Raw genomic sequence first — 16,638 nt, forward strand, 5'->3', positions numbered from 1 at the left:
GGGGGGGGGGGGTGGTGGTGGGGTGTGTTTACTGGCTTAATCTGTTTTTCTTCCAATCTCTGTGTTGTAATATCTGAAGTTTTGGTCTTAAAAGGCTGGTTGATCCTATGCTACTAGAGAATGATGAAGTGGTCCTTATCCAACACTTTTGGATCCTTTAAAACATGAGATGTTCACCATTTCAAATTGAAAATGGTTAACTGACCGTGGATTTAGGATCTGATTCTAGGAACATTGGGGCCAACGATGCATATGGTAGGTCTTGCTGACAAGAGTTGCTATGACAAAAATTTTATCTAACTGGAAAGTGGACAATCCTAACCATCCAATCTTTTGCAATTTCTTCTTGGTTGTTCGGGGAAAGAAAAAAAAGAGCAAGCCAGTGCATGAGGCTCCCGCTATTGCAGAGCCTGGAAGGGGCAAATGTACGCAGCCTTACCCCCTGCTTCGCAGGAGAGACTGTTTTCAAGTTTCGAAATGTCTACTAATTGAGGAAAATGTTTATTGATAGATATTAACACCATGATCCATCACCTTTTGTGTGCTACATTTGTGCTGTTTCTTTGATAGATGGCACTTAGTTCAATTACATCGACACTGTAATGCATACATTACTTGGTTGCTCAAGGGCCATTGCTGCATTTTCTGCAGGAAACAAACCTTCCAAATATATTTTTACCCTACAGTTGGGTTCCACCAAATGCAGCAAGGAGTTGTAACAATGGAAAAGCTTCACTTGATGAAACAAACATAAGTATGTCTACCCCCTCACCTTAAGTTCAGACATCAATGATTTTCCTCTATGAATGGAAACATTGAGAGTTTTTTTCTCCACTTCTTTGAATCTACTATTGCACAACTAGACTAATTTAACGTCGGCCACTTATTGATCAAATGAAAACAGAAAATTTGCAAGTGGATGACAAAATGGAAGAGACACCCATATTAGAGTCTCCAGGGACGTTTGCCCCTCCGGTGTCATCCGAGGGTTGCAGTGGCTATGCTGGCTTCTTAGCACCAGATGAAATCTTGGTTCCTTCTATTAGGGCATCCTTTGTCCCATTTTATCAGGGCCAGAGGATACAACTATTGCACAGAGATGTACTCTTTCAGCTATATTGCACTGGTTTGATAGTGCGTTTTGGAGTAAGCTCAAAGTTTTTTGACAAAGCTGGTAGGCCGCGATTGAATATAGTGGTCGACATACCACCAAGCTTATGCCAGGTTCTTGATGCATGTGACAATGTTTCACAAAAGTTGATGGTGGACTCTGGTAGCAGCTCAGGGTGGAGGCCTATTGTGAATAGGAAGAATGGCTTATATTCTCCAACAATCCGACTAAAGTAAGTTTTCTTGAATTCTAGTTTGTTGCTCTCCTCATAAAGTATCACTTTTCAAGTGCCATATAATATGCTGTTCTCAAAGTTCTCTTCTGAAAACACACTGTATAATCTTATCACACAGCATACCCATTGTGACAAATGGGGACGTTGACATCTATCAGACAGAGATATACCAGAAAGAAGCTCCAGGCAATGCACAAAAGCTTGTGTTCAGTAGATTTGATCCAGGTGAACTTGATTCCTTATTTCTTCCAGGAACTTTGGTGGAAGCTTACTTCTCCTTGGATTCATACGATTTTCGGCAAAATGCTGGTATTCGATTACTTGCGAAAAAGTTGATCATCCACTCTGGATAGTAGGAGCAACCGTCAAGAAAAGAAAGTGAAATGCCATGTACAATTGATTAACATTATTGGATTGTATACTTGTATTTGACTGTAAATTTCACTAACTAATTCAATGAAAACAAAAGCAATTATTTTTCAAATTAGTAAATGTTATCGTGAGTCACAAATTAAGAGTGCATGGAGAGTTCACCCTGGGTGAAGGAAAACTTTTGCCAACCAATTAAAGATGTCAGAATTATGATCCCACAAATTCTAGCCCCCACCCCTCAAACCTTGCACATGCAGGAGCCTTGTACACCTTGGCGTCGACTGCTCTTGTGTAAATTTCACTAACTAATTCAATGAAAACAAAAGCAATTATTTTTCAAATTAGTAAATGTTATCGTGAGTCACAAATTAAGAGTGCATGGAGGGTTCACCCTGGGTGAAGGAAAACTTTTGCCAACCAATTAAAGATGTCAGAATTATGATCCCACAAATTCTAGCCCCCCCCCCCCAACCTTGCACATGCAGGAGCCTTGTACACCTAGGCATCGATTGCTCTTGATATCTCGAATATGAATGATATGGAATGATTATATAATGCCATAATTTTTTTTTCTTTTCCTCTAAAGCAGTCTAAAGTTGATGCCAACAATTCTGCCACTACAACTTTAATTTCAACAATCTGATTGTCATCTCTACAAATACCCTTCCAATGGAAGCCATTGCCCAACAATTAACAACATTCCTCTTTGACTTTTGGAAAATTAATAAATGTTGAATGGGTAAATCTCCAACATAACAATGTATGAAGAAATGAGGAACAACAGAAGGAACAAAAAACAAAACATGGAGATGCAGGGGATCGAACCCTGTACCTCTCGCATGCAAAGCGAGCGCTCTACCATTTGAGCTACATCCCCGATTGGTTAATGAGGTAACTTATTATTGTTAAAAAAAATGGAAAACCTTCCCTGTTATATCTAACTAGAAAAACCCACACATTAGGTTTATGATTTACAGATTCAATTAGTCACAATCTTGCAGAAATTTCATTTGAGTCGAGTTTTGGGGAGGGTGTCCTAAGAAACTTACCAAGTTCCTCAATGGTTGACGGCTTAGTGAATCTTTCTTTTATTTTTCTTTTTAAATTTAAGATGAACAATACCACTGGTTTAATGATGGTTGGCAAGTATTGCCAATAGTTGAATGATTCCTAATAATGCCACTGATATTAATTCTCCTTTGCTGCTAAACTTTGAATTCATGAGGTACATATTTTGGTACACCACAAAAAAGGGGGGAAAAAAAGGCTACAAAATGGCTCATCATGTTGGGAAATTTTAACAATAATATTATTGCAGAACTCCATGAGCAGGTTCCAGCAACCCTTGAACATCGTTCTATAGTTACTCTCGAAGGGAGTAAGGCAAACGCTCCATCACCTCAGCTCCAAAGGAGAAGATGAGAGCCTTTCTTGCTGTCTGTAAATCAATACCCCGTGCCAGGAAGTAGAAGAGCTGGCCCTTCTCGAGGTCACTTATTGTAGCACCATGAGAGCACTTGACATATTAAGAGGAGACTCCTTGTTAGTTGTCCAGCATCTGTTTGTTGTGCAGATCTGTCGAATAGGAAAATAAGCAAACTGCGCAACTGCCAATTCATAAATTGAAACAAGCCATGAACCAGTAACATAGGAACAACCATTGTAGAAGCTTTACCTATTAGTGAATTATTATTGCCATCCATTCCTCATTGAATCGATAATAGCCCTACAGGCCAACGTTCTAGAGATTCCCACGACTGTAAATCTTCCAAAAAATGGCACACTGGGATAATTCTAACTGTATCTCATTTCAGATTGTGATTACATAACCACATCATCAAGTAATTGAACTAAGAACCACTCGCCCGCGATACACTCCATATTGGATGTCCATAGCTTGATAGTAGAAGATCCGGCCGACGCAGTTACCGACGACTGACCCACAAAATCAAGCAAAAAAGAAGAAACGTTCTGAATATTTTTGGAGGGATGTCTTTCTGTATTGATCGGGCCCCACAGTCCTAGTAGACTCCCACGCTTGTGACGGACACAAGCTAGACAGGTCACCAATATCGAGAGCGAGGGCCTTCAATATATACGGCAAGGGCCGCGTAGATTGGGTGCGAGCCTAGTCTGGTTCTTCGACCTTATTGATCCACTGATACAGCATTGACCAAAAATTGAGATTGATCATTTCACGACTCATTTAGTAGGCTGATGTGTACAATTGACCATTAATTTGACATGTGGTTTAGGATAATTTAAAAAAAAAAATGATAAACTCAAATCAAAGAATATCCTTCCATTTAAATGGCAAACAATGGGCACAGAGAGAGAGAGAGAGAGAGAGAGAATGAGCATTATAAAGATGGCAATATACCACCAAAGCATCTGATCGTACACACATGGACACACTTGAGAAATAATCATATTTTCAAACATTCACGCAAATTACAGAAAATAGCAAGATGTCACAAACAACATGATTGAACAAGCATGCCTCACTAATGAGAGAGCTTAAAATACAGGATCAAGACGATTGCAACAACTAGAGATCCTATTACGGAGCCAACAATCCACTTGTTCCTGCTCATCCTTCTTGACATGGCAGTCAAAATCTTCTTACTCTTCCCAATGTTATCATCAACCCCATGAAGCTGACAACAGGAAAGGAATGTTAATGAGATTGTAGATTCATATCCATATACGTACATTTGTGGATAACACCATGCTCACCAACACCACTCAGTGCACGTGACCATTCAGAACCTCAAGTTAATGGGGGTGCATTACAGTTACGTTAAATGAAAATGCCAACCTCACAAAACCTGTAAGCGTCACAACCCAATCACCTCTTCCCCCCTCCCCACTTCTTGGGTTATGCCAGGGATTCCATGTAACTTATTTGGGTAGGGCAGTGAGCAACATATGAGGATATTTCTGTGGGTTAGTAAACCCCATCATTAATTGGAAGTGCCTTTGCACTCTCAGTAAAATCACTGTGATTCCACTTCTGAGATGGAAGTCCACAATTCATGTCAAACCTGAGTTCCTGACCATCAACTCTAGAGCTAAAACTCACACAGCAAATGAGATAGGGAAACTAACAAGATTACTCAAAATTGAGCTGAAGACAATGCATCTTCCACATAACTCAGTCAGCAGCCCAAAAAGTGCCCCATGTTGGTCATGCCACCCTCTCTTTGTGCGTGCAAAACTAAGCCTAAAACCTAAAAATTGGGTACGAGTCGCCCAATAAGAAGAAGAAAAGAAGGAGGGGGGGGAGGAAGGGCTCTGTCACATAGCAAAATGAAGCCCTCTTTCTCGGTTATATAGTTGAAGTGGCCCACAAACTTCACGAGGGTCAAGCCAATGGGTTTCTATCCAATGGACAGTATAGATTAGTAGCAAACCATATTAAGGATTCTTTGGCTGATGTCCCAGGAGAAACCCCAAGCAGAATAGTTCAGATCGACAATGGTGTCCTTTGTTACTGGATGAAAGACCATGACCTTAAATCAAGTTGGTTGTGTCACATTAAAGATAAGGAAATAACTAAACCCCTAGGCCCTAGGGAGCAGCTCAGTTGGCAAAGATCAACACCTCACAATTAAGAGGTCAGGGGTTCAACTCTTCTTGGGGCCTACCTATCAAAAAAAGAATGACGAAAGAATGCACAAAAGAGCAGTGCTAAGTACCCATAAATAGAGTCAAACATCCGGACAGTACATACCGTGTTATGGGCATGCAGGAGAGACTGGCGTTGTTGATGCAAATCCTGAAGGATTGAGACACCAAGTTCTTCCGTCTCCAGCATGGTTCTTCTGCTCTCCTTGATGCGTTCACTGGAGTGATTTATTCTTTCAGTCGACATCAACAACCTGCTTCTCTGGTCAGCAGATGCCTGTAAACTCCATCCATCCATTGGTGATATTAGTCTACCAATTAAATAGAGGGTAAATATCCCTGAAACTTAACAGTGAAATGGTTCAATGCATGGAGCAGACATGCAATACTTCGAGCCCAATAAACCATATTACTTTCATCACCCTGCAGATCAGACATATGTGCAGAAAAACAATTTTCTTGCAATGAGAGCATAAACTAGTACTACGACTGGTGAAGAAGTTTTTTTACCAAAAAAAAAAAGAAGAAAAGCAGAATTTGGTTGCCAAGAACTAACAGAAAGGAAGTTTGCTAGTCAGTACCATGTTCAAACTTCGCTGTCCGGTATCTGTTCTCCATTCATCACTCTAATTTCGACTTGAAGTCCATATTGAACAATTTGTGAGGACCAAATCACACCATGAAATTTGAGCACATTGTGCTCAAGCCAGGAACTAAGCAATAGCCAAATTCTAATAATTCCTCACCCCCCTCCCCCCTCCCCACTCCCTTTTTCCTTCTTAATCCCTTTTATAGTCTTTTTCATTCCAAAATATTGTTCCCCAAGGTACAGAAACTGTCTCATTTGTAAGCAACCATCAGCTATTTGGAAACAAGAAATTAATACAGCCAATTCCAACTTCTATGTCCGGAATTTTCCACCAGCCATCTCTCTAATGGACATGAAATTCATGTTGAACAATTAGTGAGGACAAATTGGATATGATCATATGAATGTTGCAGTATTCAATCCAGGTATTATGAATGTTGCAGTATTCAATCCAGGTATCAAGGGATTCTGATTCTCTAAATAAGTCATTTACCTTTTGCTCTTGTGAAGTAGTTCAATTTTTTAAAGCAAATTTTAAAAAGCAAAATACTTGCTCCATCCTTAAACCTCCAAATCTCTATATTCTTCCCAAAACGAATAGAATCAGTCCTGCTTATAGACAAGTATAAAACTAATAACTGTATATATCCTTTTGTTGAAAACAAGAACAACTAGAACCTCCAGGATGCATAGAAACTGCTTGGGGAATGAATTTCAGAAAGCTATCAGCAGTGAAATGTAGAGTATACAAGTCATAGTCGTCAAGGCCTCACTCAGGCGATGCCTAAGCCTCTGTCCTTCAGAAAGGGCGAGGCTTGCACTTGCCTAGTTCTTTCCCTTCTCAACTTGGTCCTTGACCTAGTTATTATTATTATTATTTAAATTTATGAATGGTTGTATTCTTTTACGGGGCACATTATTGCAGCTTATCATATATTTAAGGGGTCAAAATTGAGAAAACAGTAAAAAAGGGGTCAAAGTTGGAAGAAAAAAAAATTATTATTTCTTGCTCATTGCGATGAATGTTGAATGATCACTGATTGATTGGTGAAGATTCATGTCCCATATTTAGTTTATACTTTTACATCAGTATCAAATAAACTAAATATTAACATAACTTGGTCAGGATATTAGCAAACAATAAGTACTAACATAACCTGAAATGTCCTAAATAAAACCCTGTTATATGCATGTCAAACCATTAAGGCCTCGCCTAGGCACCAAGGCTCCTGTCCAGCACAATGTCTCGCTTTGGCACCTTGAGAACTAAAACCAGCCTTCACATATTTTAATCCTAGGATCTTCCGAGCAACATTTTTATACAATAAATGAAGTATTGAACAATAAGAATGAACAGAAAGCAGGTCATATAGATTCAAACATACCATTAATGTATCAGCCATCCCTGATTCTAACAATTCATCTCGTGCAGCCTGATTAGCATTAGTGGATGTAATTCTCTTAACTTCACTTTTCAGATTGTTCAGATCAGATTTATACTCCCTTAACTTCGCCAGGAGCATAGCCTTCACACTTGGCTGCAAACTTCTTGCCTCAAGGTCCATTTTCCTAATCTGAAGAAATTCAAATCAACACAATTTTAGTAAACAAAAAATGGGAGGGAAACTACAGTTGAGAATATGATTTAAACATTACCAAAGCTTCAGCATCCTCCAATCCAGCTTTTATTTCAGAAACTTTTTGCTTCTTCTGCTCTGCAGCATCAAAGAGATGAAACATCATGATCAATGACAAAAAACCAAAAGGCAGTACAATATAAGTGCAACTTGTGCTGACCATCAACCACTGGTAAATAAGTTTGATGCCACTATGTTAAAAGACAACAAAGGGTTCCTCATCAGCTCATCTCTTATCAGCAAAATGGAAAAGGAAAAAAAAAAAAATCAACTTCTCAGTGTTATCCTTTATTCTATTCATAGAAAATTGTATCAAACGGTTTTGTCCAATCTCCTATCGATATAAGCTACAAAACCTCTCCAACCTCTTATATCTTATATTGCTGATTTCTAATATAAGTACATGGGTAAGATTAAGTTTTGGCCCCTAATGTTTGACTCTGTCCACAACTAGCCCCACTAGAATAGAAGATATATTCAGCCCAAGTAACTTGCAAAGTGCAAACCGAAGGATGAAAAGAGTTCAACGACTGAATAGACCAAACGAGCATACAGTCTCCATGTTATAAAGTACTTAGTATAGACTAACCACATTACAAAGCCTAAACCTGGAAACCCTAAATTCACAGGTAACATGCAAATCCAAAGTCCAAAAAGAGCATAACACTATATGTGGGATTATAAAATCCATGGTCAATGGTTCATATTTAGCCCTCTCCCAACAACCTGCTTTCATGTATCAATGATATCTGAAAGAACCAAGAACCATATTCAAAATAGGACCACCTGACAAACAAATGAATATTCAAGTGCAACACAAGGTTAACTTTACATCTGAGGTATTGTAACAACAAATGTTTTAAGTCCACCTAGTACCCCCAATTCAGTTGTAGTCTATCAAATGCAATAATCAACCCATACTGATCAATTCTTAGACATGATGACTCATCACAAAAATATCCACTAACCCAAGTCCCCATATGTCACCAGACCAAATTATCAGAAAGACTAATATCTAAAGTAAATGTGCCAATTAGACCATACTGCCACATTGATAAAGACCAAAATTCTTTGATTAAGTAAATTGTTCCATATTGATATTTGTCCATAATATATGGAAAGGAAATAATCATTCAGTTCAAACAGGACCTAACAAACTAATCCCATTAAAACACTGAAAAATCATACTTGTTTTCCATATCAGCTCCTTCTAAATGCCACAGGTTTGTTGCTATGCTTTTGTCAAATCAACAAACATTAAACTATGATGCTTGACCTAGAAAAAAGATTGGAACCCAAAGAGGGAGGGGAGAAAGTACAAAAAAGAACTCAAGTTTTTTGCCCTTACCCAACAAAATTATCAAGTTTCTTACCTGATAATACATGATCATACGACAGAAAAGAACAAAAATCACAATAACAATAATAATAATCTTTGGACTCGGTTAATATCCCTCATAAATGCAACATTCTTAGCATTCTCATCTGTTATACTAACAGAAACAAAACAAAACAAAAATCATCGGGAACATCTAATGTTATATATATCATCCAAGTTTAGTAAACAAGTGGTACCAAAAAGGTAAATATTATAGGGAAAAACCCTTTTTTGTCCTTCATATCAGATGTTAGCCTTTTGTGTGTGGATCAAGCAAGCATGTGCATCAAATATTAAAGCTTTTAAAAAGTAGAAAAATATTCAATGTAACAGAAAAAAGAAGAAGAAGCTGAACTCATGTAAATCAAACAAATTAAACAAAATATAAAAATTACAGTCTTGCAGATGAATAAGGAGGCGCAGTTCTCACCTCCCTCGAGAATACCAGCCGAGGTACACTTTCTGGATAGATTCGCCGAACGCTCGCAGTATTGGCGCTCATATCCTTCAAATACCTCACTCATCGTGCCAAAGCTCTTACTGACCCTTTTCTCAACAATGATCAAGAGATCTTTAATTCGACGCCGCTCTAAACATAAGGGACAAACAATCATGTCAAAATTCGCAGGTTTTGGTCAATTGAGTTGGACATCATTTGCCATTAATTTCATTTTCCGTTGAGAAAACTAAAATCCTACAAATTCATTATTCGATTACTTCGATCAATTAATCGCAGAAACCCTAGAAATCCGATAAGTCCCTCCTTAGTCGATATATGAAATCGAAGGGGGCACCGAATGATGGAGAGATCGATCGATCGATCGATCGATTTTTCTAAAAGTTCTGTAAATTTTTTGATCAAGAGAGAAATATGAAGATCTAATGGAAGTTTTTATGGAGAAAAGACTGATTAACAAAAAGAAACGCTGCAATGAAGACATACCTGGAGGGAATCTGAAGATCGGGAAATACTAAAAAAAAAAAAAAAAATACTTAAAAAAAAAAAAAAAATTCCCCGAAGACACTCCAGATTCCGACCAACGATCACCTCGTGTCTCGTGGTCGTGGCGTGGGTTGTGCTCCTCCAACGATCTCAAAATAATAGCAGACGAGGCCGAGTGTATTTAAAAATTACGCATATCCCTTAATAAGGACGAAATTACAATAATTACCCCACTCGGCCTCTCGCAGGGAAAGCAAAGGTCTCCCTCGTTCTCCTCGCCGTTTCTCCGATGAGTCTCCTTTGTCCGTGGTTTTGATTTCTAAACAAGAGCGAAGAGGATCTTTCCAAAAAGGAAGAAAGGATATGACTCGAGTTAACCCGGTTGGACCGTCCTATTCCATTTCGTCGAATTTTTAAAACCATGCCAGCAAAGCCAGGCTAAGCACGCTAGGCGCTAGCTATGAGCTATCTTCGTTTGCCAACCGTTTGACAAAATTCCTCAACGAAGATGCTTTTGCAGTTGGGATCAAAATTGTACAGTTCTCTATTACTGGGCATCCGGGCACCACTATGCCAGCATCTCGAATTCTCGTTCTTCTCGACGACTTCATCTGCTTCTCCTATTTCTCCTGACTTGCAAGAGATATGCCACATTGTGTCGAGCGGAATCGGTGGTCTAGATGAGTTGGAATCAAGTCTTGATCGACCGAGGATTTCAATAACTCCTACCCTTGTAGCTCAGGTTATTGATGCTTGCAAAGATGAAGCGCCCAGCAGAAGGTTACTTAGATTCTTCACTTGGTCTCGCAAAAACTTGAACTGCAAATTGGGGGACGAGGAGTTCAATCATGCAATCCGGGTATTTGCTGACAAGAAAGATGTCACTGCCATGGATATATTGATTTCAGATCTGAGAATGGAGCAACGGAAGATGGAGGAGGGAACTTTTAGTCTTGTCGCCGAGACATTGGTGAAACTGGGAAGAGAAGATGAAGCCGTAGGGCTCTTTAAGAACTTGGAGAAGTTCAAGTGCTCAAGAGATGGGTTTACTGTTAATGGCATCGTTCAAGCCCTTTGTACCAGTGGGCATGCTAGGAAAGCTGAAGGGGTTGTTTGGCACCACAAGAGTAAGATATCTGGTGTAGAGCCTTGCATTTATAAGAATCTTCTTTATGGATGGTGTGTCCATGGCAACGTCAGGGAAGCTCGCAGGATTCTCAAGGAAATGAAGCTTTTTGGGGTTATGCCGGACTTGTTCTGTTATAACACTCTCCTCAGGTGCCTTTGCAAGAGGAACCTCAAATTCAATCCATCGGCACTTGTTCCTGAAGCTACCAGTTTGATGATAGAGATGAGGTCTAATGGGGTGTTGCCTAATGTAATTAGCTTCAACATCTTGCTCTCTTGTTTGGGTAGGACAAGAAGAGTGAAGGAAGCTTGTCGAGTTCTCTACTCCATGAAGAAATCAGGTTGTCATCCTAATTGGGTGAGCTTCTATCTTGTTGTGAGAGTTCTGTATTTGACAGGTAGATTTGGAAGAGGGAATCAGATCGTGGATGAGATGATTAAAGAAGGGTTTATCCCAGAACCAAGGTTTTACTATGATTTGATTGGTGTTCTCTGTGGGGTTGAGAGGGTGAACCATGCTCTTGATCTTCTTGAGCGGATGAAGAAAAGCTTTGTAAGGGATTGTGGGCCAGTATATGATCTCCTGATAGCCAAACTTTGTAGGGGAGGAGAGTTTGAAAGGGGTATGCAGCTCTGGGATGAAGCAGTGAATATGGGCATCGCCCTTCACTGCTCAAGTGACGTGTTGGATCCATCTATCACTGAGGTGTTTAAGAAGACAAAGAGAAGAGAGGTAGTCAACCTGAATGACAGGAAAGAGCTGACAGCAGATACAAGGACAAAGCGAAAAATAGGGAAGAAAAAAGACAGTAGTACTAGAAATAAGGATAAGAAGAAGAATGCGTCTGTTACTTGATTCATACTTCCTGTCCCCAACATTTTGAGTTCTTCTACGGCATACTAGTTGGTCAGTCCCATTATAACATTAGAATCCTTCCTGTTTTCCTTTGATGTGTTCTTGAAATGGTGGCTGATTACTGTGTTACAATGGCGGTTGGCTCATTATCTTTTGGAGCTCTAATATTTAAGAATTATTTTAATAATGTCGTGTTAGTGGTTAATTGTAATATCTAATTAACAGTGTTTAATTGTAAATATCTATACATGAAGGACCTTATTGGGTTTAGGGAATGCATTTCAATGCAGCATGAGAAAATAATTGTTCCTTATCTCTCCTGTGCTTTTTTTTTCTCTTATTCTTTGTCTGATTTGTTCTCTTTGTTGCTTTCTTTTTTATCACATGATCCTTTTTCTCAAGATCTCTAATGGTGAATTAGAAGACTGTGGGTTCTCTAAAGGAAGAGAAATGTTTACATGAGGTATAGTCTCTTTTGATTAATGTTTTCTCCTGTTTTCATGGTGTTAATGTCCTGGAACTTACAATATGTCATGGATTTCATTTGCTGTTAAACAATAAATTCAAATGGTTTATTTTCACTTTTATATTGTTTCTTTCTTGGAGCTGTCTTTTTTCTTTCGAATGGTTTCAGTCTACTGAACTGTTGGAAAATTCAGTAACAATCTGGAAAGAAATTTCATTTGGATCGGCAAGGAGCTGGAGGGAAATGAGAAATTTCATCTTGTTGAGTGGGAACAGGTCACTAACCGCAATGAACTTTAGACTTGTTTGGCAAATGAACTGAGCTCTCTCAAGTGTAATGTATGTGGAGTTTTGGAAATGAGCATATTAGCATGGGAGATTGTGATAGGCACATCCAAGCTCTACTACAGTGTGAGATCTGATTTTAGAAGGCTGGAGAAAAGACTTGTAGGTTGGAAAAGGAGATTTCTCTCTATTAGAGTGAAGGTGATTATTGTTTATAGTAACCTAACCTTGCAAGTCCGATGTCCTTGCTTTTAGCCCTGTATCTGTGACAGACGAAATGAAGTTGACAAATTAGTTCTTATGGGAGGAGTGAAAAATAGAAATTAGGATGCCCATGTTATTCTAAACATTATCATTGGCCAATCTGTTTCTTTTGTTTCAGTTTCAAAAAAGAGTTGTGACATTTGTCCTCTGCAAAAATAAATAAATAAAGAATGGTCTGAGGATCAGCTGTGTGGTCTTTGCCTTATGCTCAAAACTCCTTCTCGTTGCTCTCAAAAGTACTTTCTTCTATATGCAGTCCCTTTCCATCCGTTTTTTCCTTCAATATTAATGGAATTCCTTCTTTTTTTCACTTGGAATTCATTGCCAAGGTGGCTTTGTTTCCCTGTCAGTTTGATATGTTTGAGTCCTTGGATTTCTACTGGTTTTCAATCTCATGGTCATGGTTACAGGTTCATTGATGGATCTTGTTGCTGGTCTGTTTCTAATACTTGAAATCATTGTGGTCTAACTCGGGCTCTTCCCTGCACATTTTTACTGGACTGTCGATACTATTATTTTGTTTTGTTGTGTAAGCATTTCTTTCATTTTGGATTTAGGATTTCTTCTAGAAGTTTCACTTCTTCAGATTTGCTATGATGGGTTCCTCTGTCTGACCATGCAGGAATAATCAGTTTGACATACTACTCAAAATTGCATTCCTATTCTCTTTCCAGTATTATTTCGCCTTTTGGTTGAGCCTTGGCAGTGCCGGGAGTGTGGGGTCTTCTGCGGGTTCTTCATGCCCTGGGTATCAACTTTTGAGGCCTTTTCTGTTAGGATACTGAATTGAAGAAGCTCATCCACTGTATGGTAAATTTGGAATCTGTCTTTGCATGTTATTCTTATTTGCAAATTCAACAATTCAACTACAAAGTACAAATTTGAGTAGCCCATGATGTACTTTGGTTCAACAGCTTGCTTATGTACAGTGTTCCAAATGCCTCATCCTTCATCTTATACTTTGATGAAAAGTTGTTGGTGCACAAGGAAATCTGTGATAACATGGACTTCTCAAACTGAATGACAAGTGCAGATGAAGTAGTATAATGCTTTCTTGTTAGGGCTTTGCCCATACAATCTGGGCCCCTTGTTATTGCACAAAGAAATTTTGGAGTTGCCAGTGGAAAGCTGCACTGGCCTGAATTCTTCAGGCCAATTGTTCAGTGATTCCGAATACTCCACTCATCCTTGGTGGTCATTACAGTAGTTAATTATGACACAAGGAATATGAGCTATCATTCCCCTGTCCTCACCTCCCCCCTTTAATCTTCTCTCCTGTTGTGGACATCCAGAAACAAACAGATATTCTAGTCCAGACTCCAGAGAAATTTTCAAATCCCATGGACAAATATCCATAATTGGAACTCTCTAATTATCAACTTTCTGAATTATTGTTTAATGATCTGTCAAACTATTGGGTCAAATTGGATTGGATTTCCCAAATTATGTTACCGATAAATCTTCATTATGCATGGTTTTGGAAGTCGGATCAAAATCGGTGGAATCAACCAACCCTGAAATATGATTAATGTCAATTCTTGCAACCTATTATGGAATTTGTTGTTTTCTTTTCTTCTTCTTTTAGTTAGTAAAATAGTAGCAAAGCACTGAAACTTATAACCTGTAGTAGCAAGATCTGTAAGTCTTCTAAATAAAAAATTCTGAAAAATCAAGCTTTATAAAAATCTTTGTTTTTTTATTCCTAATTTCAATTTTTAGGTTTATTTTCGATTATCAAAACTCCCCACATTGTAGCAATCCAACCTAAAGATTTTGATTCCAGTGGGGATTGTTATGATCATGGTAGCAGCTGTGATGAGCTAAGGGTGTCAAAATCAAATCTAAACCATTTAATGAAATGCAATTGAGCCATTTACATCAAAACTATATATATATATATATATATATCATACTATCATACTATTATATAAAAGCACGAAGTGGCAAATCTTTCACTTGACAATTTTATTATTTTTTCTTCATTATCTCTTCTTTCCATTCTTTTTTTATTTTCTTAAATTGCTGGTACCCTTTATATTATTATGTTGTTATAATACTTAAATACTCTTTGTCTCTCTCTCTCTCTCTCCTACTTTCACATGATTTTGCTCATTCTTTTTCTTCTTCTTCTTTTTTAAATATCATATATTAACTTTATCCACTTTCCTTAATTCATTGTTGGAAAACCAGGTTTTTCTACCCGACTTGTCGGATGAAAAACCTAGCGAGTCGACCTGGTTAAACCCAGTGAGGCCGAGTCTTGTTTTTTTTGTTTTATATATATATTTAAATGCAATAAATATGTAAATAAATCATAAAAATACAGAAAAATATGAAAAATGCAGAAAAAAGAAGAAAATCACATATCAATAATTCAAGGGTTGCAGGCAAGAGTCTTTCTCTTGGTTAGAACGTTAGGTTATGGTTAAGGATTAGAAAATATAAATTATATCTTCCAACAATCCAACTTCCAATAAAATAAGAACTTTGGATTTACGAATATGGGAAGTTTCTTGGGTCGCAAGTTCCTTTTACCAAAGGAGTAGGAGAAGCTACTAAGTTAGGAGTCTTGGGATTTGGGATTGCAAAGAGATTTTATTGGATTTTTTTTTTAACTACCTTTTGATATAATGACTAGATTCGGTGGGTTTTTTCCATGGTTTTAAGTATCTTCGATATCGATACGATACCCTCCGATACGTATTTTAAATTTAGTCAGCCGATACGATACACACCGATACGATACATTGAATTTTTTAAATCATTTTATATTGATATATATCCTACAATACATACCGATATGCATCAATACACCACTAATACACATCGATACGATACAACATGCCTCGATACGACTCTATGAAAAATATAAAATTGAGGTAAAATGTACGTTTCGGTATGTATTGGTATGTATCGGTGAGTATCAGTATGTATCGATCGGTACGTATCGATATATATCAGCACGTATCGATGAGTATCGATATATATATCAATACATATCGGTGAGTATCGATACGTATCGGCGCTACGGTCATATAATGGCCAATATGGGTAATTTTTCAGAAAAAAAAAACGATTTTTTGAAAGGTTTTTATTCCAAAGTTGCTGTCAGTCATATTTCTCTCTAACTAAAGTGAAAATCAAGGTTGGGAACAAGGATTTTACATTTATGGGACAACTACAGACCTTGAATTCTTAGTACGATACCCTCAATTTAGTGTTTATGCATAATACATGTTATCAATAGCTTTTTTTAACAAATTCTTTATGCAAAAGTGTTTAAAAAAATGTTTTCTATCCATTTATGTGTGTATCTCTAGCGTATCTTAGTGTAACTCCGTTACGATACGATACTCTCCGATACGTATCTTAATTTTGGCCGACCGATACGATGACCGATACCGATACTTTAATCCTTGACTGTAGGCAAGATGTTTGATAAAATGCTTAAGTGATAGTTGTAGTCTATTTTGGGGGAAATTTGTATGTATGAGTGTTTCACTATAGGGTATTGTTATAAACCCAACCTTATTTTTGTAATTGGTGTTCAGTGGGTGCTGGACATAGGGGTTGTATGTTCCTTGGTAGTTACCACTACCTAAACATCTTAGGTGCAGCCTCTCAAACCATTCTGGAAAAACTGGGGTGAAGACCTAATCATTGTATGTCATTGGTGGAAACTGGGAATGTGTACCTTTGGATTTGGGTGCAGTCATAATTAGTATTGAGTAAATGCTAGGCCTGATAG

At 38.0% G+C, this 16,638-nt stretch overlaps 3 protein-coding genes and 1 non-coding gene across 8 annotated transcripts in view; 2 read left to right on the top strand and 2 right to left on the bottom strand.

Moving 5' to 3' along the window:
• Positions 1 to 1,830, top strand: part of LOC122075752 (protein NEN1-like) — a 6,737-nt gene extending 4,907 nt beyond the window's left edge. Inside the window, exons 5-7 of the mRNA XM_042640898.1 lie at positions 652 to 754; positions 905 to 1,343; positions 1,465 to 1,830. Of these exons, the coding sequence (XP_042496832.1) occupies positions 652 to 754; positions 905 to 1,343; positions 1,465 to 1,699 (777 nt within the window). The 3' untranslated portion in view covers positions 1,700 to 1,830. The remainder of the gene's footprint in view (positions 1 to 651; positions 755 to 904; positions 1,344 to 1,464) is intronic.
• Positions 1,831 to 2,522: 692 nt separating this feature from the next.
• TRNAA-UGC lies at positions 2,523 to 2,595 on the bottom strand. The gene has a single exon. It is a non-coding gene; the product is annotated as a tRNA-Ala (tRNA).
• A 1,460-nt stretch (positions 2,596 to 4,055) lies between these two features.
• LOC122076556 (vesicle transport v-SNARE 13) lies at positions 4,056 to 9,970 on the bottom strand. Its single transcript, XM_042641917.1, has 6 exons — positions 9,893 to 9,970; positions 9,380 to 9,538; positions 7,591 to 7,649; positions 7,320 to 7,508; positions 5,452 to 5,622; positions 4,056 to 4,375 (listed from the first exon to the last, which is right to left on the bottom strand). The coding sequence occupies exons 2-6, from the start codon at positions 9,471 to 9,473 to the stop codon at positions 4,223 to 4,225; spliced, it is 666 nt and encodes a 221-aa protein (XP_042497851.1). The 5' UTR covers positions 9,474 to 9,538; positions 9,893 to 9,970; the 3' UTR covers positions 4,056 to 4,222.
• A 383-nt stretch (positions 9,971 to 10,353) lies between these two features.
• LOC122076555 (pentatricopeptide repeat-containing protein At5g61370, mitochondrial) lies at positions 10,354 to 13,911 on the top strand. Of its 5 annotated transcripts, none has more exons than XM_042641914.1 (4): positions 10,354 to 11,927; positions 12,279 to 12,339; positions 12,511 to 13,419; positions 13,513 to 13,911. In XM_042641914.1, exon 1 carries the CDS (start codon positions 10,401 to 10,403, stop codon positions 11,874 to 11,876), a length of 1,476 nt encoding a protein of 491 aa, XP_042497848.1. In that variant the 5' UTR covers positions 10,354 to 10,400; the 3' UTR covers positions 11,877 to 11,927; positions 12,279 to 12,339; positions 12,511 to 13,419; positions 13,513 to 13,911. The 5 variants fall into 5 exon arrangements, with proteins under 5 accessions (XP_042497848.1, XP_042497849.1, XP_042497846.1 ...); XM_042641915.1 differs by having other exon boundaries at positions 13,301 to 13,419; XM_042641912.1 differs by lacking the exon at positions 12,511 to 13,419 and having other exon boundaries at positions 13,513 to 13,700; positions 13,805 to 13,911.
• Positions 13,912 to 16,638: the final 2,727 nt, after the last annotated feature.

The sequence above is a fragment of the Macadamia integrifolia genome, chromosome 4 (assembly GCF_013358625.1).
Source record: "Macadamia integrifolia cultivar HAES 741 chromosome 4, SCU_Mint_v3, whole genome shotgun sequence".
Taxonomy (NCBI): domain Eukaryota; kingdom Viridiplantae; phylum Streptophyta; class Magnoliopsida; order Proteales; family Proteaceae; genus Macadamia; species Macadamia integrifolia.